The sequence below is a fragment of the Procambarus clarkii genome, chromosome 5, assembly GCF_040958095.1.
Source record: "Procambarus clarkii isolate CNS0578487 chromosome 5, FALCON_Pclarkii_2.0, whole genome shotgun sequence".
In the NCBI taxonomy this organism is placed as follows: Eukaryota; Metazoa; Arthropoda; class Malacostraca; order Decapoda; family Cambaridae; genus Procambarus; species Procambarus clarkii.
Window position 1 is genome coordinate 27,711,051 of NC_091154.1, and position 22,710 is coordinate 27,733,760.

The following is a 22,710-nucleotide window of genomic DNA, read 5'->3' on the forward strand; positions in this document are numbered from 1 at the left end:
GGGTGAGTCTGCAGGGGGCGGGGGGAAGGGGACCAGGGTGAGTCTGCAGGGGGCGGGGGGAAGGGGACCAGGGTAAGTCTGCAGGGGGCGGGGGGAAGGGGACCAGGGTGAGTCTGCAGGGGGCGGGGGAGACTAGGGGCAAGGACACAGTGTGGTAAATTTGGGCCAACGACCTGGGAAAGGTGAGTACAAGACCTGGGCGGATAGTATCGAGGCATCTCCCGGCGGAACCCTGGGTATGGGGAAGCCAGGTTCCGGCCGCCAAGCCACACCACCAAACGGCATATGTCTGTGGATTAGGCTGACGCCAGTTAGGTTAAGGATAATTATACATCTGAGGGATTAAGGTCATATCTGTGTGGTTGGCGTGACTAAGATCACGCGAGACCCCTCCCTATAATTATGGTAATTTTTCATAGTATAATTATATTTACACAATATACATAAGAACAAAATAGTGTTCATTAGGTGTTACAGAAAATGTTCATTATATAAAGCCACCAATACGTAAACACTTGCAATTCTTAACTACACAGAAATATACATTCCATACAGCTCTGAGTCTCTGAGTATAGCTTGTGTGTTCGAATCAAGATGTATCGCTTCGTGATACAGGTATACATATATGCCATGTATAGCCTTGTAACAGGTATATATATGCCTTGTATAGCTTCGTGATGCAGGTATAAATATGTCTTACTAGTATACATGAACCTTGAATAGCTTCATTGCACAGGTATGCATAAAGCTTGTATAGCTATATTACACAGGTATACATAAACTTTGTATAGCTGCATTGCACAGGTATACACAGACCTTGCATAGCTTCATGATAAACATACACAAGCGGTGACTTTTGCTACTCCCGCAGGAGGGTATGCCGTGTTCGAGACGTCCCAGATCCCAGAGAGACAGATCGGGCAGCCCAACTTCGAGTCTGCGATGCTCATGTCTCCTCTGAGGAAGTCCACGGGACCCAAGGGCATGTGTATAAAGTTCTGGTGAGTTGTAAGTCCCCCCCCCTCTAGTTATCTTCTCTCCAACCTACTCCATGGACAGGGTTACCCCCCACACCTGCAGGCATGCCCCCACACCTGCATGCATGCCCCCACACCTGCAGGCATGCCCCCACACCACCCAGCGTGCCCCCCACACATTTACCCACCACCCAGCTTGTTGAGTCACACTAAAATAGTGCTCTCAGAGAAGGTAATGAGCTTATAATACTGCCTCTCCAACGAAACCACCGAAGCAACAACTGTGCTACACTTTCCAATGGTCCTGGACAAATGCACCTGGACACTATCATCGGGTAACATATAGTTGAACCCTTTAGAAGATAATTGGCCACAGTGGCCGTCGGGTAAGCTTATGTATCTAACAGATTCCAACTTTTTCTTAAAAAAAGTGTCTCTCGGTATAGTGTGAGTGGTTGTTCGCACAGGTACTCGATGGCTGGCCTGAGTCCGGACCGTCTACGGGTCCTGCTGCACCCGGTGACCGGCAACATCACCTCCCGGGGCTCTGTGGTCGACATGATGCTCAACTACGACGGCAGTGACGACGAGGTGCTGTGGGAGGAGCGTGACATGACCATGGGAGACTGGAAGGAGGGCCAGATCTCCTACGCTTACGGCAAGAATCACACGGTGAGTTCTTGCTTGAGATTGTTAGCACTGTCTCCTTGGTGGAGGTGGGAGAGATTATCTTAATAAGCAAAGTATTTTTGTTGTGAAGTGAAACCACAAGAGATAACCCTTTAGGAACGCCAAAAAATAATGTGCCCAACATATAATATAAAAGTTAGATGTTGATCGATCGTTTTGATCTGAGCAATCGAGTGTCAAGCTTCTTCCTCCCTCCGTGGTTCTCTGCCGTATGACTACTCTCCATCTTTATATCCCTCTGATCCCTCTATCGACGCATGCTCGATCATCTCCTCGTATGGACCAAACGTCTTTGCATGCGCGCCACATGTCTGGTGTTCCGAAATGTGCGTCGCGCGCCTCTCCTCATGGTCACGCCCGTCCCCTCATGGTCACTCATGCCGTAGGTGATCTTCGAGGGCATCCCGGTGGACAACAGCGACATCAGCCGCAGGTTCCGGGGCTACATCGCCGTCGACGAGCTCAGCTTCGTCGACTCTGATCAGTGCAGCGTCTTCTGTAACTTTGAGGGAGGCACCTGTGGCTGGACGCAGGACTCCAATGATGACTTCGACTGGACGCTGGTAAATATTGTGTGTGCGAGTGCATGTGTGTGTGTGTATGAGCGTGTACCCAAATATGTGTCTTGGGGTCACGCTCCAACTATTAAAACGCAACCTTTTAGAGATTAGATGTTGAATGTAATGACTCATTTTTATGACTGATATCCCCCCCTTACCCCTTCTAATCTCCCCCCCAATACTCGCCAGAGTCGAGGAAGTCTGAACCCGTCAACAGGTCCCCCTCGAGACCGCTCCTCCTTTGCCAAGGATGAGATGATGGGAGGCTACGCCTTCATCGACTCCGGCTACCCAAGGAGGCCTGGTGACAGGGCCAGACTCATGAGCCAGGAGTTCCAGAGTACAAGTGAGTTCCCGAGTGTCGGGTGGTAAGCTTGCGAGTCCGCGAGTGTCGAGGGGGTAAGCTTCAATATCCTAAGTTCGCCGCCTTACTCTTATCATTTTACCCCCCAGACATCCTCATTAATGTGGCATCCATCAGTCTCAGGAGACTATGGAGTTGCACTCTGATGTCGGTCTGGAGTGGCCTCTCCAGGGCGCAAAGCCAGGGTAGGTTGATTCGGGGGAGAAGCTGTTACCCAGGCAGCAGGCCCCCCCCCTCTCCATGGCGCTGAAAGTCTCCAATGGAAAGGCATACGCCAATACGATTGGTTCCAGCACCGTCGCAGGAACTGTGAGTTCCGGGGTTGACCTCGAAGTTGAAGAAGGGCACAGGGACCTCCAACCCCGGAGACCGCCGTGGCCGGGGCCGGAGAAGAACCACCCCATCAAGGGTATGAACGACCCCAGCCTCCTGAAGCAGTGCCTGGGGGGCCGCACGACCCTCGGGAGGTGGGCGTCCCGGTCCCGCACCTACGGGTTCCTGACAATGATCGTCACAGCCCTCTTTCACCCGAGGCCGGCCTCCTTCAAGACCAAGTAGAAGGAAGAGTGATAATTATTAAATATAATAATTATTATTATAATAATGTACGTAATTAATGTACGTGTTTACATTCTCATTACCATCCTCACCTTGCCTCGTATTCTCATTTCTTCCTCATTCTCGTTGCAATTTTATACTCGTTTACCTTTTGTGTGTGTACATCCCTTTCGTAATCTCCCATTTTCCCTTCCCACACACGTTTTGTAACCCCCTCTCCCTCCTCCTTCAGACCCGGACAGCCCCATCTGCATGCGCTTCTGGACGCACATGTTCGGCAACGGGATCGGGACGCTGCGGGTGATCATCTACGACGTCAACACCGGCAAGGACATCGCTATCTGGAAGATCTCGGGCGAGGCCGGCAACGCCTGGTACCAGGGTCAGGTACCCATATCGTCGCCCGCGCCCTTCAAGGTACCACCACACTCTCTTGAGCTGCCCAGCTTCAAGGTACAATCGGGAAACCCAAGCCGGAGTTGCCACTGCATCTACGAACACACCTCGCTAACCCAGCCTCCCTCCCCCCTCCTCCCCTATTAGGATAAACACAGGATGGGGTGTAAATTTAGTAGAATATGGGATGTAGATTATGTAGATGGGACGTAGATTATGTAGATGAGTATAGATTCGGGAAATGGGAAGTAGATTCTGTACCTGGGCAACCCGTTCTCGCACTTTCGTACAGTCAATATTGACTTATTAAATAAGTGCATATGTGACATACTAATTTATTGTGAATATTTTAGTTTACCTTGAAAAGCTTCATAGAAAACACCGACCTTACCTAACCTTCTTAGTATGTTAAGATAAGCATCTTATTGCTTCGTAATTACAATTATTACTTAACCTATACCTATAATAGGTTAAGTAATAATTGTAATTACGAAGCAATAAGATCCTTATCTTAACATACTAAGGAGGTTAGGTAATGTTGGTGTTTTCTATGAAGCTTTTCAAGGTAAACTAAAATATTCACAATAAATTAGTATGTCACATATGCACGTATTTAATAAGTCAATATTGACTATACGAAAGTGCGAGAACGGGTTGCCCTGGGCTGTGTAGCATTGGTATATATGATGGTGGTGAAGTAGACGAGGTGTAGATGTAGATTAAGTATATGGGATGATGTAATAACGGTTATATATACACAAAAGGTTGTAGATTGTGAATATAGGCTGTAGATTATGTAGATGCTAGGTAGATTGTAGATGGTATGTAGATTTTGTAGATGAAATGGAGATTCGGTAGATATTAAGTATTTTGTGTAGAATATGGGTTGTAGATTATGTCGATAGGATGCCCAATATGTAATCAAGAATGTAGATTCTGTTGCGGACGGAATTAAGTAGATAAAATGAATTATGTATAAAATTTAATTATGTATAAAATGAATAGTAGACCATGCAGAAATGTAGATGTAGAGATGATGTGTGAGAGAGAGTAGCAAGAAGGGTGGTTTAGTTTACACACAGTTGATGAGTTAGGGGACGGTATATAACCGTTCCCGGGACAGGGAGACTTAGACGGGAGACATCTCCCGTCACGCAGGGTGCAGTTGCACCTCCACAGATCTCCAGTATCAGTTCTTGATACTGATAATGGCTCAGAAGGGCCACCACTTACGAGCTATTCATGCCCGTGTCACCTTTTGGGTGGCTTATATCTTTATCAATCAGGGAGACTTAAGTTACAGCCCCGCTCCTGTGCCAGGTAAGTCCACTACGGGCTCACCATATCCCGTGCTACTTGGAACATTTTGTTCCTAGAAGCTGAATCTTAAACAACAGCAGGGAGACTTATTACGGGCTATTCATGCCCATGCCACCTCTTAGGTGGCTTATATCTTTATCAATCGGGGAGACTTAGCACTGGACAAGACGAGGACAATAATACTCTCGCAATGTTTGGACTTTAAGGCCAATATCCACCTCTTTAGGGTTATTATTTTCACCACAACAGGTTATACTGACTAATCAGCAAATATACTGAATTCCGGGATATCGGATTATATTAAACTCTTAAGTGTATATACACCTAGAAGCTGTGTATAGTCTGTATACCGTCTGTATACCTCTTGAAGAGAAGAAAGATACTGAAGATTTTGTTGAAAATAAAGCTTTGTGATCGCAATGATAATTTTAAATATATTTGATGAAGGAAGTTGGCATAGCACGGACAATATATTGAAAAATACCAATAAAAATATTAGACAAAATAATACTATCGTAAGCTGAAATAGTAAGACTCTAGACTTACTAAGACTTGGTGAGCCGTAAATGTATTCCCGCTATAATTTTACCTGTGACTTGTTGCGAGAGTTGTGCTTGCTCCCCAAGCTTAGGATTAATCAAGCATTGTCTCAAGCCCTTAGGAAACCTGTACATCTTTGGTTAATTATTGTGGAATTTAATAAACGTTAACAAAGGTTCACAAGCCAAGGATATTATTCTGAACAGCCTCGTTGTGCTTCAGAGCTCGTTAACTGTTTAATAAATGCAAACAAAGCCTCCATGATTAAGGAAAGATGTAGGGGTTTCGTCAGTGGTGGCGTATATTATTGATTAACCTGCCAGAGGTTCAGGATTGGTTAGGTTGGTTGGCTGTCAGGAGACCGCAAGTACACGACTCCTCCCACGCCTTCCCTTCACCCACGTCTAGCCTACACCCATTACCACGCCTCCCATACACCCACTATTCATTCCATACTTTGATATACAGTGAACGTAATAAGTAAGAATCTTTATGTAGGAACGTGACACCCAATAGGCCTACGTAGATGTCAACTAGTAGGTCTAGGCAGGAACGTGACACCCAGTAGGCCTTCACATCATCAGTCACCCTCTGTCGGGGGCAGAGAAAAGGAAACTATCAGGGGAAAAGCGCCAAGCCATCACGACTATATAGCACTGGGAAGGGGTCAGGATAAGGATTTGGGATGGGACGGGGGGAAGGAATGGTGCCCAACCACTTGTGGACGGTCGGGGATTGAACGCCGACCTGCAGGAAGCGAGACCGTCGCTCTACCGTCCAGCCCAAGTGGTTGGACCGGGGGCAGCAAATGTTAAAACAAATTAAAATACATCCAAAGGAAAGGAAAGGAAAGATCAGAGGTAACAGAATAACAGGAAAAGATAAGCGGGATGCTGAACATGTTCACATCTCCTATATCTGTAACAGGCGGTGAATGTTCACCAATTAGGCAAGAGTTAGGCCTGGCACCTCCCTAATAACACTGCGCATGTTCAGGACTCCCTACGACCATTTTTATTTTATTTTTTTTTTTTTTTTAACTGCCACTTGGCTTTCCTTAGAGTATATTGAGGCTGGCTGCGCCACCACACTGTTGCTTCCACGTGCTGGTATGAGATGCAGTTGGCGTAGAGTCTGCTTGGTGCGTGCTTGAGCTGTCGTCTGCATGACACACTCTTGCCCCCTCACTGCTTCTTGTACTCGTAGTCACTCGTAACCTGAAACAATAAACCCAATTTTATTTTTTATAAGTAGAACTTATTTTACATTTTAATAGAAACATTAAACCACTTAAACTGTATAATTAGCTCGATTACTTAAAAACCCCTTTACTAATTTTCGTATGAATGCTTCTTTTCAGGAACCTTAATGCATCGTTTTTTTTTAATTATTCGTCCATTAGCTGCACGTTAAAGCTATATTGTTTTATGTTGAGGAATACTGATGTTCTGTGAATAATAATGACCGTTGTGGAGAGGGTGTTCAGACGAACACTAACTACTAATGTCTGTGGTTCAGATCGTGTTCGAGGGCGTGGTTGGCAACAACAACCTGGGCGATATTGCCATCGACGAGATCACCATCAAGCAGGGGGCGTGCCCCAGTGAGTATTGACCCCCCCCCACCCCTGCCCACCTCCCCCCTATTTTATGTAACGGTTCATTTCTCACGCTTTTATTATATTTATATATAGAATTTTTATTAGTTAACTATAACGACTTTTAAATCTAACCTATTCCACTTATTGACAGCTAATTACTTAAAAATTAATTCATTTGTATTAGTTATTCACTAATGCATTGTAATATTTTTATGATTTATGACATTAATTAAAACCATGTTTATGATGCATAACTAATTATACGATTTGTTGCTGGTGTAGAGAAAAGGCCATTGGGTGAACTACACTCGAGAATTATTTATACTAGGCTGTAGTGTGTTTTCCACAGCCTTGAAAGATTCCCAGTTTAGGTTTCTAAACGATGTTCTAATGTTTGCTAGCGTGTCATATGCTGCCGATGTCACCCTATTACTGTGACCCTTAGGTGTTGGTTTTGGAATTATATCCTCTCAAATCTTTCTCTTTCCAATTCTTGTAGTTGCCTTCTACTTGTCTAGTAGATAACCCCTGGGTTCTATTCCGCCCTTTCCCATCTTCATTACCTTACACTTGTTGCGATTGAATTTCAACAACCATTTGTTTGTCTACTCCTGACGATTATCAAGACCCTCTTGTAACATTCTTCAATCCTAATCAACTTTGTGCCATGTGGAAACACTTGTATGTACGTGCTCACTCCCTCGGCTTGGTCGTTGACATAAATAAGGACCAGCAGAGGGGGACCTAGGCCTTGTGGGACCCCACTTTTTGCATTGTTTCAGCTTGAAATCTGAGTGTAACTCTTAGCTTTCCGTCCTTCGGGTGCTGCTTTACCCAATGCAATGTATTCCCAGTTATGGCAGCCTGCCTCTCCACCTTGTACGCCAGCCTCTCATGGGGAAAACTGTCAAATGTTCTTGACAATATAGGAAAATACTGTATACCCAACCTTCCTTTTTCCTCTCCTATTTTAGTCACTATATCAGAACTCGAGTATTTGTCAGGCATGACTTCGCCTTTATAAATCCATGCTGACCTTTCGACACAAAACTGGTGCTCTCCAGGTGGGCCATCATTCTTCCCCCGAGTGCTGACTCCAGCGCTTAGCATAGAAGCCATCATAGCGTCATGATGCTCTTCTGTAATTGTCTCCTGTCTCTCCGTTTTATTTAAATACTGGAACTATTTTTTTCGGTAATTTTGGGGATTTCCATTGTCAGTGTGTAGAAATTTTTCATTGTGTCTGTCAGTGTAAATATATAATACAATATATCTTGGCCAAATAAAGCAACCTTCCACAATATCGTGACTGGTGCCACCTTGCAGGCGCACCACAGGTAGCGGCGGCGAAGAGTGGTGACTGTACCTTCGAGGTCGACGAGTGCGGGTGGTCGAACCCGGGTCCGCGGGAAAGACTGGATGAAATGGACTGGGTGAGAACCGTGGCAGCAGACAGTCGCGTCCCCATCAGAGACCACTCCATGGGCACCCAGCAAGGTGAGCATCCTCGGTCCTGTCTTTTACGAGGAACCGGACTGAGGTTTCACGAGTTGAAATATATTGTGCAAATATGTGCAAAGAGTCAGAATTCGGCAGAAAAATCTGGCTCAGGCGTCAGATTTGCGATATTTCCAGTTAGTCAGCTTGTGGGGTTGCATCCTGGGGAGGGTCAGTAATTCTACCCTGGATGGGACCTCGATTTAAGCCTAACATGTAATGTATATAATGGCTGCCTCTCCACCGACACAATGAATTGTTAATTAAATATGAGGCAACGGCTTCAACCTCCACAATGTAACGGGAAATATCAGGTGTGTTTTCAAAAAGTAATCGGCAAAAAAACCGTCCTCAGACCAAGTCCATTCTATCCAGCGGTCAACCTCAGTCGCATTCAACAATTTTAACATGCTGTTCATTTAAAATAGGAATTTTCTCAAATTAAAATTTTTACATATTAGCATAGTGTGCATATATAGGCATTGGTTAGGCTTAGGTTATGTTGGCTAGTATTTGTGTACGTGGGGTTGAAGCTTTTACAGCGTTGTGGTTCGAACAAAAGTCGTCAGTGAAGCACTTGTTCGATAAATGTTCGAACGTCATCAGTTGAGTAGTGTGTAGAGTTTTCCATTCATAAACGGGGGTTTGGCGGGTGCATGGAATGGTCTTTGGCCTTAGTTTATGAGGACGGGCTGTTTCCAGTGGTGTGAGCTTTAACGCCTGTAGTCTTGCCTCATAGCTCATACCTCTCGACCCTGGAATTTGCTTAGTGGTATATCTCTGAACTTTCCCAAGTTTTGTTTTGTGTTCAGCAAGATAAGGACTCTGGGGTAGTACCGCATATTCCAGAACTGGTCTGAGATAAACGATATACAGGATTCTGAAAGACTTTCTACTGATTCCTAAAGGCGGTTCTTATATTAGCCAACCTTCCGTATGCAGCTGCCGGTGTTCTTTCGATGTGGGGGATGTCACACCGGAGCTACATATTCTTGTACTAGTTTAACATAATAAATAAATAATAATTAATAAATAAATGTTTATTCAGGTAAGGTACATACTACAAGAGATTTTTACAAAAATTGCTAGGTTTATAGATAGAGCTAGTACATACAATGCCTAAAGCCACTATTACGCAAAGCGTTTCGGGCAGAAACGTAGTAGTTACATAAGTAGTGTATAATGCTCTGGAAGCTTCATGGGGTGTTAGTGGCAGAATACTGTGTAGCTGTATTTTGTAATGCTCTGGAAGCTTCCTGGGGTGTTAGTGGCAGAATACTGTGTAGCTGTATTTTGTAATGAGGGTTACAAGAGCAAGCACACATACATTTTAGTTACCCATGTTATGAATAGTACATTGTTTTCTTTGTATGTGCACCCTTGTGCCTTTTCAGCATTAACTGTTGCAATCAACAGTAGTATTGAATCAACCTGTCCTCTTAAAAAGAACGTCGCTTTTGGCCGTTTGCCCGTATGGCCGAATATGGACGTAATTTGAAAATGAAAAAATATTGAAAATAAATTTGGGATTTTTTTTTTCAACAACAGTAAGTTAAGGGTCCTCTAGTAGGTTAGGTGGGCAGGAAATTCTCATAAAGTTTCAAAATGGTATGAAAAACGTTAATGGAAAGAATCCTTTTCTAAGCTACCCGAGTAAGCCGGACGACTCAAACAGAAAACGGAACAGTACGTCACTTTTGTGAGTCGATTTCATTTCAAATTACGTCCAAATTTGGCCATAGTGCGCATACCAGCCAAAAGTGACGTTATTTTTAAGAGGACGGGTTGATTGATTAACACTATGAACAAAGCTATTTTTCAATATTTGATATCAAATGTTTAAACGATTAAGAGTTCATAATTCGCGTCAACTTATTTGAAACTATAATGCATGGTTCTGAACGAGAGGCATTGTGCACTGAGCCCAACTATGTATCTCCCTCTGTTCATGTATCATACATGTACACATAAATAAAATATTATGAGTGCACAATGCAATCGCATTAACGTGATGTATCAATGATAAAATCGGTAGGAGCCGTGAAGAGGACTCGAACCAGCACAGTTGGTACTCCCAAGCACCAGGAGTGCCTAAGACGTGGTCTAGGCCTCTAGGGCGTTTGCTTAGGAGTAAGTACCAAGTGAGCAGGTTCGAATCCTCCTCATTCTCGTACTGATTTTCTCATTATAGCACCAAATTATATAACCTTAGAAATGTTATGTAATTAGCTAATAAGTATACAGTATTTACCTTTTACGCTATTTTTGTATTTAAAAAGTTATTAAAGCTTGTGTTAAGACCTGCGTGTAGTGACTCTGGACGGTTGCCTACAGGTTACTACATGACGATGCCCCGAGGAACTGTCCAGAGAGGAGGAGACCGGGCCTGGCTCATCTCCAAGACCATGAAGGGCTCGACCCAACCCATGTGTATTATATTCTGGTGAGTCACTGTGCATTCTGGTGAAGCTGTGTGTGTGTGTGTGTGTGTGTGTGTGTGTGTTGGTCTCTGAAGCTGTGTGTATTGATCTCTGAAGCTGTGTGTATTGGTCTCTGATGAAGCTGTGTGTGTGTTGGTCTCTGAAGCTGTGTGTGTGTGTGTTGGTCTCTGGTGAAGCTGTGTGTGTTGGTCTCTGGTGAAGCTGTGTATGTATTGGTCTCTGGAGCTGTGTGTGTGTTGGTCTCTGGTGAAGCTGTGTGTGTGTTGGTCTCTGGTGAAGCTGTGTGTTGGTCTCTGGTGAAGCTGTGTGTATGTTGGTCTCTGGTGAAGCTGTGTGTATTGGGCTCCGGTGAGCAGTTAACCAATATAATCGGTACTATAACGATCAAACCCGTCCTCAAACCAAGTCCATTCCATCCAGCGGTCAACCCCCCTAGACGCATTTACCAATTTTAAGATGCTGTTCATTCAAAATAGTAATTTTCTCAAATATAAATTATTATAATAGCATATTGTGCATATATAGGCATAGGTTAGGTTAGGTGTTTAGGTTCTGTTGGCTATTCTTTGTTTTTGTAGTACGTGGGTGAAGCATTTACAGCGTTGTGGTTCGAACAAAATTCGTCAGTGAATCACTTGTTCCGGAAGTGTTCGAATGTCAGCAGTTGTGAATCGTGCGTAAACCGCTTTTCATTCATAAACAAGGGGTTTGGCGGGTGCATGGAATGGACTTTGGCTTTTGTTTATGAGGACGGGCTGCTGAATGATTATAAGAACTAGTTTGAATCAGAATTTCTTGTTTTTTTTAACTAGTACTTGATCTCCAACGGAGTGTTACTGCTTCAGTTGAAAAGAATTAATTGTCCCTTTTCATGAATATATGTTTATATATATGACTCTCACAAAATTTTAATAAATGAGGTGCAACGTGTGTGTGTATATATATATATATATATATATATATAATGACGAACAATTTGAACCAAAATGCAGTACTTAGCGTATTCATCAAAGCTGATAACTTCATCGCTGTTTCCGTCTACTCATATTCTTGACAACTTTTCTCAAGTCCATACTAAGAGTTAAGTTCACCTAATATTACATAAGAAGAGACAGTTATCTCTGAAGCCCGGGCTTCCGCCCTACACTACGCGTATACAGTGGCCGTCCCTCGCTCCAGGTACTTCATGTACGAGCCGTTCATCGACCCGTCGGGGCCGTCCCTCGGGTCCCTGATGCTGCACATGAGGTACGAGAACAAGGACGGGGACATGGTGCTGCAGCCGGTGTGGGCCCTCAAGAACCATCAGGGACCCAGCTGGATGCACGGCCAGGCCAAGCTCCTCAACGACAATGACTTTGTGGTGAGTCGCCACGACACTACTGTGTACTATATAGTGGGCATCCATCAGTCTCAGGAGACTATGGAGTTGCGCTCTGGTTGTCGGTCTGGAGTGGCCTCACCAGGGCGCAAAGCCAGGGTAGGTTGATTCGGGGGGAGAAGCTGTTACCCAGGCAGTAGGTCCTGGGTAACAGCTATGTACTATTATTACTATGGTAATATGTACTATATACTATATTATTATTTAACAAGTTCACAGGAGCCGTGATGAGGGTTCGAAACTATGCGTGGGTGTTCCCAGATGCCACGTTCTAGTAGACTGCGCCATGACATGATGATCTGAACATAGTCGCATAGGTTCGAACACTCATCACAGAGCATGTGGATTTGTTCATTGATATATCACAGTAATGTGATTTCTCTGTATATTATTACTAATATTTAAGGTGAAGATAAAGACGACATAAAGCATGTGTTATTAAACTAAACCTTCGGATGAAACCTACATCCTTTATCAAGGTCATGTCAAATATTCTTCTGAACAAAAACTCTAGGTCCATGTGTTTATATGTCTGGCGTAGCGCCTCGTGCGGCGTCCACCATTGGACGTAGCTATGATCCCTCCCCCCAGGTACTCCCAAGGGATGCCAGTATGTATCCTTGGGGAGCGAATAACAACGTCCAAAGGTGGATGCCACACGAGGCGCTCTGTCAAACATATCTCTAATACAGATGTGTGCAAATACAGAATCTGTAGTTCGAGCAGCACGGGAGACACACACACACACACACACACACACACACACACACACACACACACACACACACACACACACCTTAAACACAGATGCAAGATCACTCGTTACTCAATCTAATTAGTGCTAACTTGAGGGGACAAACGCCCTAAATAAGAAAATAGTAAACACGGAATATGCTGTCATATTCAGTCAAACTTACCATGTTTCCACACGTGTCATGTGTCGTGCATCCCTGCGTGTCGCTATGTATCGTGTTTCTTCAGATGGGGGTCACACATCCACGCATTGAGCATAACTCTTTTCACCTTTGGGTTATTACAGGCAATAAACACAGAGGGAAGGGGTCATGTCTGTTGTTCGAGGTTTTCATATTTCCAGTGCTAGTAGACACTGTAGTTGTGGCCGCCATTTACATAGTGCTTGACCATGGTTGTGTGGGGCAGGTGGCGTTCGAGGGAGTGTGGGGCAGCAGCCGGGGCACCGGGTTCATCGCCTTGGACGACATCACCATCTTCAGCGGTGACTGCTCCAGTGAGTACACGGGAGCCCCGACCTCGCTTCCTATACCACAGGGCTCCCCAACGGACTTTTAAAACCTTCCTCACCTTACCTAACACTGCCTAACCTTGTCATGGTTAGGCTGTGATTGATTCTTGAGGTTTGGGAACTCTCTGGTGATCAACTTTCTTAGTCCTGTGTTGCTATGCATTTTTTGTTATACATTACTGAACTGCCCTTTGTTACCGTAGTATTTTTCTACTGAAAATTTTTGATTGCAAATATTCTAATAGATTTTAGACTGTCTAGCAGTAAGATTCCACATGTAGGAGAAATGTCCCTGTAGTGAATATTATCCATGTGTTTGGCTCCCTGCTTCACCTGAAAGAGCGTCAGGGTCTTCCTAGTTGTGGCGCCAGAGAAATAATTTATGAATTGATTCAGTAGTCGACCTTACCTGCAGCCAAGCCACAGAAGGCGACGACGAGCGGCGGGGACTGCGACTTCCAGCGCGATGCCTGCCTCTGGAAGAACGTAACTACCGATGCAGACTTCCGCTGGACCACCGCCTCCATCTCCCGCCGACCTGCCAACCTTCCCGACCACACCTTCGGCGGCCCTAGTGAGTTCTTGTTTTCCCTGTAATATTTATTCTCTCACCTCTCACCGTTTCTCATGGCATAACCCTGGCCTTCGTAAGGGCCCAAGGACCTTGGGATACACCACACACACACACACACACAGATGAGTCAATAACTTGATCCAGTCCTGTATAATTTTATTGTCAACGACTCCATTGAGTCCTCCCTCAGCAACTTTGCGTCTCCTCTTGCAGTCGGATACGCATACTTCGACGTCTTCAACCAGAATGCTCGTCCTCAGAGTCTCATGCTCCTCTCCCCGCCCATGGACAAGACCTCGGACAATTCTCCCATCTGCTTCACCTTCTGGTACGCCTACTTCGGTGCCAGTGAGAGTACCAAGCTGAAGGTCACTAGGGAGTCCTACGACAAGGCCGCCGAAGAGGACAAGAGGACTGGTACTCCTGTTGAGGTAAGGTCCCTGGAAGTACTTTTGGGATCACTTGCTGGGGGTGCAACGGGCTGGAATGGTGATTCTTCAGGACGTGTCGGGGTAGTAGGTTGTGTTGTTACTATTGTGGGGTAGCATGGTTCATATCAGAGTACTATCGTTGGGGAGAAAGGATTGTAATTTGACTTCTCTGGTGTAGTAAGCCAGTGAAGAGACAAAATTGCACACCTTTGTGAATACATATGCACATGATACTGACAATATTGTTTCCTCTCTTTGTACATGATTTGTGAATAATGTACACTTTTTGTAATGTACACTTACACTGTTCATTGTTGAAATGTAAAGTAAATTTAGTGGCTTCAGTATGTGTTTAGCGTTAGAATACTTGATACAAACGCAGATGTTTACAGCTCTAAGGTGAGGCTGTTTTGGGTAAAGGTGATCAAGGAGAAAAGCTCCGTCAGTGTGACTATAGCACGTAAAGTATGAGGATAGAGTGAAGGAAATGTTTCTCTTAAGTGTGCAAACGGTTGTATGAATGAGCATATAAATGTGTACGTATTTTACGTTATTCTTGAAATATAATAAAAACACTTGGGAATCAGGCCTTAGTTCAGGCACTAGAACTAGTTAGGTTATTCAGTGCCACGTTTCCTCCCTAACACAATACGCAGATTGTTACACATCCTGGTTCCCTAATTACTAGTGGGCGCCCAGCAATGGATAGTGCCTCCAAGTTGCCCATTCCTTCCAAGGGTTCCCCCGCTCCAGGATAGTAGAGATCGTTACTGCCTTCGCTACCTTGCGAGGCCTCTGCAACATCCTCATTCTCGCTTTTGCTCTACTTTGGCTGTTCCAGCGGTGGACCTTGTTCCCATTTCACCATCTTCATTTTTCTGTTCAGATGTTTTAGTTACAAACTTCCCTTTCAAGTTGTGTTAGTAATGTCTTTCCTCATGTCGTTCCATCCTCGCCTCTTTAGCGGGGCCCCACTTATGGAGTTTTGCATGACTTTGACCCTCGTGATAAAGGCTTCTATCACTTCTGTTATGAAACGCTTGAACATTTTTCTTCGCACTCTCATTCTTTTGCTCTCTTTACAAATCGGCTTCAGTCTGCCGACGGTATTGCACCCTGTTGTCTCTCCAGTCCAAACATTCATGTGCCACCTACCTCCGGAGGCTAACATCTTCACACCCGAATTCTATGCTATCTTTTATGCCCTGTGTTGACTGCTTTTCCGTCGTTATCACTGTTGTCATTGTGGTAGACTATTGCAGTGCCCTAATGGTTTTGGAGTCATTTATTCCTATACGTCCTGTGGTAGTTAAAATCAAATATTGGCTGTTTTTAATCTCTAAAGGCCGCCGAAGAGGACGGCCTTTAGATTTTAGTAGTTTGAGTTTTGCTGGGTTCCCAGCCATTTTGGCGTTTCCTTAAATGAGCGTGCAGACACTGCTGCTAAGGAGGCTATTATCCACACTTGTCCTATTTCCCTCAAAAACATTCCTTATTCTGATTTCTACCCAGCCATTCAATCTTCGTCCTGTTCCCATTGGCAGGGTCATTGGTTTTCTTACTGGTAACAAGATACGTGCTATTAAGGGTAGTGTCCCCTTGGCCTTTGTCCTACCACCGTAACCGGTGGTGGGAAACGGCTCTGGTGAGGTTGTATTGTACCATACACGTTTAACCTATAGGCACTTAATGGAGCGCTGCCCTGCTCCTTATTGTCCAAACTGAATTATCTCTCTTACAATTGTGCATATCTTTGTTAAATGTCCGGACTTTCAGAACAGGCGTGTCTTGCTTCCCGACCATCCCTCACGGTCACTTCCCGCCAAACACACACCGAAATTACGACGTTGGTACAACATTCGGACTAGTTTAAACACCTCCTAACCAGTTATAACAACCAATATAGCAAGTTGTAACAACGTTCTAATACGTCATAAACACGTTAAGTCAAGATGTAACAACATTATTACAAGTTGTAACATGTGGAAAATAGAGACAGTTTTGGTTTGTGTTTCCAGGGTTGTCCCTCAATAGAATCCTTGGTAAATCTGATGACTTTAATATCACACGCCTTGTGCGCTTTTGTTCTCGTATTGACATCCTTAGTCATATTTAGTATTTTTTTTTTAATCTCTAGCGACTTGGATTGTGCTACATAGTCTCCCCGGCTTGGTGCCTTCTTTTGATAATTACTTACTTCAAAGGATTCAAACACGGGTCGTTCCTGCTTGAGGGTAGCTGGTGAGGGTGCTCACGATGTAATTAGTATTGTCGGAGTAAATAACTATGCACTGCTGTTCTTACCACCTGTTCAGCTGTGGGTGCTGGAGGCGAAGACTGTTGGGACGCAGCGGCCGGAGTGGCAGTTTGGACAGGTGGAGGTCGACGCCTCGACCGACTACAGGGTGTCCGTGGTGGGCATGGCGACCAACGGCGGCTTTGCCATCGACGACATCAAGACCTACAAGGGGGCCTGCCGCAGTAAGTCATCTTACTAGTGGATAACTGGTATCTTTATGACTTAACTAGTTCATAATGCTCTCGCATGATTTATCGACATAAATAACTTAAGACGATTGTTGATGGACGATGTTCGAATAAGTTTTGGCACGTGTCCGAGAAGCGCAGAGCCGAAATATCCTAGAGCCATTAAATGTTCAATAAGTCAACATTTCGTACTCTTTTTCAGTTCGGCCAACAGCTGCCAACCCAACGACGCCGCCTGCTGCACCAAACCCACCCACGTAAACCCCTGACATGGTCTCCAGTGCAAGTGGAGAACTAGTATTGGGCCTTAGAAAAAAGGAAGCGAAAGGCCTCATTCAAAATCCTTATACATAAGAGTGCACATTTATAATTCTTTTTCAAATTTGAAATGCATTAATCATTTACACAAGACTAGCATTAAAAATAATACTGATGATAATTATTAATTATTTTAGAACGGCAACGTCCTCTGTGACATATTGCATTAATTAAAACGACAATTTAAAGATCAGTGACAATTTTTAATTCTAACAACATTAATATACACATTATATAACCAGGAGAGAGGTTGGACGGGCTGTTGTGTCACGTCACGTGTCAAACTTGAATAACCTTCAAGCAGAGAGGGAGAAGGTGAATGAGAAGTGGACCGTCATTGATAAGAAAATCCTCGGATTAAAGAAGTGATAATATAACTTCAAACCCATTTACTACCCTTCATGATGAGGGCTGCGTGCATGAAGGGATGAAGGACCCTCATAAGGTGGTCTAATACGAAAGCTGCTCAGAGCCATGCCGACAATGAAAGTAAGAGTTTTAATACTTGGTGACTTTCATGAGGGATTAACATTGGCTGTTTCTTATCTCTAGTAAATTTAAATCCGTAGAGTTTTGCTGGGTAGATGCTCATAAATTGACATTTATGCTTATCCAATGTTTCCTTTGAAACGGTCATGCACTAAGCCTACTTAGTCTGTTTCAAATATTGATTGGATATGTGAGCGAGTTGAGCAGAGTTTAAGATAGCTGTTACGAATGGGCCAATTGGACCTTTGTTGTCCACAGTCCCCGTAACTAGCGCACCCGTCCACGCTCCCCGTAACTAGCGCACCCGTCCACACTCCCCATAACTAGCGCACCCGTCCAGTCTCCGTAACTAGCGCACCCGTCCACTCTCCCCGTAACTAGCGCACCCGTCCACACTCCCCGTAACTAGCGCAGCCGTCCACTCTCCCCATAACTAGCGCACCCGTCCAGTCTCCGTAACTAGCGCACCCGTCCACTCTCCCCGTAACTAGCGCACCCGTCCACACTCCCCGTAACTAGCGCACCCGTCCACACTCCCCGTAACTAGCGCACCCGTCCACACTCCCCATAACTAGCGCACCCGTCCAGTCTCCGTAACTAGCGCACCCGTCCACTCTCCCCGTAACTAGCGCACCCGTCCACTCTCCCCATAACTAGCGCACCCGTCCACAGTCCCCGTAACTAGCGCACCCATCCACTCTCCCCGTAACTAGCGCACCCGTCCACAATCCCTATAACTAGCGCACCCGTCCACTCTCCCCATAACTAGCGCACCCGTCCACAGTCCCTGTAACTAGCGCACCCGTCCACACTCCCCGTAACTAGCGCACCCGTCCACTCTCCCCATAACTAGCGCACCCGTCCACTCTCCCCATAACTAGCGCACCCGTCCACACTCCCCGTAACTAGCGCACCCGTCCACACTCCCCGTAACTAGCGCACCCGTCCACACTCCCCGTAACTAGCGCACCCGTCCACTCTCCCCATAACTAGCGCACCCATCCACACTCCCCGTAACTAGCGCACCCGTCCACACTCCCCGCAACTAGCGCACCCGTCCACTCTCCCCATAATTAGCGTACCCGTCCACACTCCCCATAACTAGCGCACCCGTCCACACTCCCCGTAACTAGCGCACCCGTCCACACTCCCCATAACTAGCGCACCCGTCCAGTCTCCGTAACTAGCGCACCCGTCCACTCTCCCCGTAACTAGCGCACCCGTCCACTCTCCCCATAACTAGCGCACCCGTCCACAGTCCCCGTAACTAGCGCACCCATCCACTCTCCCCGTAACTAGCGCACCCGTCCACACTCCCCGTAACTAGCGCACCCGTCCACACTCCCCGTAACTAGCGCACCCGTCCACTCTCCCCATAATTAGCGTACCCGTCCACACTCCCCATAACTAGCGCACCCGTCCACACTCCCCGTAACTAGCGCACCCGTCCACACTCCCCATAACTAGCGCACCCGTCCAGTCTCCGTAACTAGCGCACCCGTCCACTCTCCCCGTAACTAGCGCACCCGTCCACTCTCCCCATAACTAGCGCACCCGTCCACACTCCCTGTAACTAGCGCAGCCGTCCACTCTCCCCATAACTAGCGCACCCGTCCACACTCCCCGTAACTAGCGCACCCGTCCACTCTCCCCGTAACTAGCGCAGCCGTCCACTCTCCCCATAACTAGCGCACCCGTCCACACTCCCCGTAACTAGCGCAGCCGTCCACTCTCCCCATAACTAGCGCACCCGTCCACACTCCCCGTAACTAGCGCACCCGTCCACAGTCCCCGTAACTAGCGCACCCGTCCACACTCCCCATAACTAGCGCACCCGTCCAGTCTCCGTAACTAGCGCACCCGTCCACTCTCCCCGTAACTAGCGCACCCGTCCACAGTCCCCGTAACTAGCGCACCCATCCACTCTCCCCGTAACTAGCGCACCCGTCCACACTCCCCATAACTAGCGCACCCGTCCACAGTCCCCGTAACTAGCGCACCCGTCCACTCTCCCCATAACTAGCGCACCCGTCCACACACCCCGTAACTAGCGCACCCGTCCACACACCCCGTAACTAGCGCACCCGTCCACTCTCCCCCATAACTAGCGCACCCGTCCACACTTCCCATAACTAGCGCACCCGTCCACTCTCCCCATAACTAGCGCAGCCGTCCACACTCCCCATAACTAGCGCACCCGTCCACTCTCCCTATAACTAGCGCACCCGTCCACTCTCCCCATAACTAGCGCACCCGTCCACAGTCCTCAGACGTACTGATGCTATGCAGTTAAAAATCCTGGATGTTGACATTACTATATTTACACATTTTAGCCAATAGTGAACTTATTGAACTACACAATAATATTCAGGATTGATTTTGTAAAAAAAAAAACAACAACAACTAAACTTGATAAGATAATTAGCTGCGGGGATTGCTGCCAATTTTGACTGGGAACAAATTATTAAAAGTTGCGTTTGTGAACATTTTTTATGATTAATGAACATATTTTATGATTAATGAACATATTTTATGATTAATGAACATATTTTGTGATTAATGAACATATTTTATGATTAATGAACATATTTTATGATTAACCCTATTTTCGAAGGGTGTCTATAGGGAAATATAAACACAATCATAGATAGAACTGAGCCAACAGTTGTAACCAAATGCTATACGTAGCCAGCGATCCAAACTTCCTAAAGAGGTAATGCTGAACAGGAAATCCCGAGGCGTATAATGATTATGATAAAATAGTGTCACTTATAAACGTGAATAAAATAATCAAAATCGGCAATTTACAGAATGGAAAAAGATAATAACAAAAATAACTTGCCAGAGTTTGCAGGCGATGAGTCACAATAACGTGGCTGACGTATGTTGACCAGACCACACACTAGAAGGTGAAGGGACGACGGACGTTTCGGTCCGTCCTGGACCATTCTCAAGTCGATTGTCAGAGCCAGAGTTTGACTCGTTAAGATAAACAATTAGATATCGTCCTGCGCTCTTCTTATTGGCCTTAATGGTGAATGGTTCCACGAGAGAAGTCCCATGCTGTCGTACACATCATGGTCTTGTCTATTAAAAGTAAGCATAAAGTTAGCTTGAGCTTTTGCTGTATTTTGTAGAGCGCTCTCCGTGTTGGCAACACTAGGCGCTAACATTAGCAAAGTACCAAGTTCCTCAGCTCTGATCCACAACAAACTCTCGTCCAAAAACGTTAGCAGGTATAGCAACGACGGGTTGAACGTCCACAAATGGACTGTTGCAAAGAAAGAAAATTACGTTTTGCACTATTGCATTTTATACAAGAGGTAGGAGAAAGGCGGCAACAACCAAACCTAAACTTTCTTAGGCCTTGTGTAACACATATATGCAGTACATATAAAAATTAGGCCTAAGACAGCATATCTTAGGCCTAGGATAATTTATTCAAGCCGAGGATACGTTAGGTATTACAATTGCTGCTACTTTTGTTTTCCCTGCCAGTTTGGGGGTAGTCCAATAATAGAAAACGTGAACTTTTTTGCTGAATCAGTTCTATTTGTACGTTCACCGAAAGGTTGCTGTAGGTTGTAATAATTTGGGAGGATGGTTCGACCCCCCCCCCATTTCCCCCTCCCCCTCCAATATATACATACATACATACATTCTCTCTCTCTCTCTCTCCACTCACTACCAAGTATCGCAGTATTCGGAAGAGCTATGTATGAAAGATTCAGTATATTTTTACATGGTAGACTAGGCAAAATGTGATGCGATGCGTGTGCGGGATCCAGGCACGGTATATAACTCTTCCGACCAGTATTGTTTTCCACCCTTCTGAAATAAAATACAACCAAATAGTATTTTTGTGTTAGATATCCTTTATGTATGTATGTATATATTTCATTTCCTTAGGCACCCGGAGACTAACTGTCGACCCCACGCTGTGAGGCGGAAGCTCCTCCGTCATACACCGTGGGGTCGGCGGTTCGAGTCTCCTGGTACTTAAGGAAATGAAATGTTTATATAATGATATCGTGGAAATAGTCAAATGTTTTAGATTTAGTGATGAGTGTTGTAAACACAATTCATCTGTAGTAGAGAAATTGTGGCTTGATATAGTTATGATGCCGGTGTTTATATACAAACACGTTCCTTCCTGGGGGGTATGATAGATAAGGCAATGTTCGGTAGCGAATCTTGCGTTTCATCAAGAAAAATGGATTTAAAGGATTAGGCAAATTGGTGATAATATTGTTCATGTTATCTCTAGTGTGTGTAAGTGATGTCAGTGTTGCAACCCGTCCTCCTGAATGACACATTTGTGTACAAAACGCGGAGTGTTGCACCCGTGTAAATTGAGTAAATATAGAGGGGGAAAATAGACGAACCTAAGGTCTAATATATTAAATAAATGTAAAATTTTAGGGCTAGGGCTGCTTAGACCAGGTTGTAATTTAAGTTTCATTTTCCAAGATCTCCCTTTAGGCTTGTAATTTCACCAGTACAAAGTGTGACCTGTCAAACGAGTGCAACAGTCAACAAACAATCCCAGTAACACGACCACTATTTAAAAGGATACGTTGCTATATTCCTGATGTTTACACAGAGAATTTTGTGTTCTGTAGTAAATACTCACTTTCAGAACCTTTGCCGACATTTGTACTCTCATGAATGTAAACAAATAAATCGCACAGAAAGAGAACTTGTCTTAATCACCCGCGTCACCCCTTCCCCATTTGTTCCTAAGATTGTTACTCTCATGGAGGGGCGAAAATTACAAGGTGGTGACTGGCAAGATGGTTGCCTTGATGTGGTATGTACCTCCC

At 45.3% G+C, this 22,710-nt stretch overlaps 1 protein-coding gene across 2 annotated transcripts in view; it reads left to right on the forward strand.

Annotated features, from left to right (window-relative positions):
- LOC123765837 (MAM and LDL-receptor class A domain-containing protein 1) overlaps nt 1-22,586 on the forward strand; it is a 74,012-nt gene extending 51,426 nt beyond the window's left edge. For both annotated transcript variants that reach the window (XM_069300043.1, XM_069300045.1), the window contains 14 exons: nt 872-1,001; nt 1,445-1,649; nt 2,054-2,230; nt 2,417-2,573; nt 3,382-3,566; nt 6,924-7,008; nt 8,332-8,502; nt 10,837-10,945; nt 12,123-12,306; nt 13,486-13,573; nt 14,004-14,162; nt 14,376-14,593; nt 16,909-17,074; nt 17,283-22,586. In XM_069300043.1, coding sequence (XP_069156144.1) covers nt 872-1,001; nt 1,445-1,649; nt 2,054-2,230; nt 2,417-2,573; nt 3,382-3,566; nt 6,924-7,008; nt 8,332-8,502; nt 10,837-10,945; nt 12,123-12,306; nt 13,486-13,573; nt 14,004-14,162; nt 14,376-14,593; nt 16,909-17,074; nt 17,283-17,341 — 2,093 coding nt within the window. In that variant the 3' untranslated portion in view covers nt 17,342-22,586. The remainder of the gene's footprint in view (nt 1-871; nt 1,002-1,444; nt 1,650-2,053; nt 2,231-2,416; nt 2,574-3,381; nt 3,567-6,923; nt 7,009-8,331; nt 8,503-10,836; nt 10,946-12,122; nt 12,307-13,485; nt 13,574-14,003; nt 14,163-14,375; nt 14,594-16,908; nt 17,075-17,282) is intronic.
- Nucleotides 22,587-22,710: the final 124 nt, after the last annotated feature.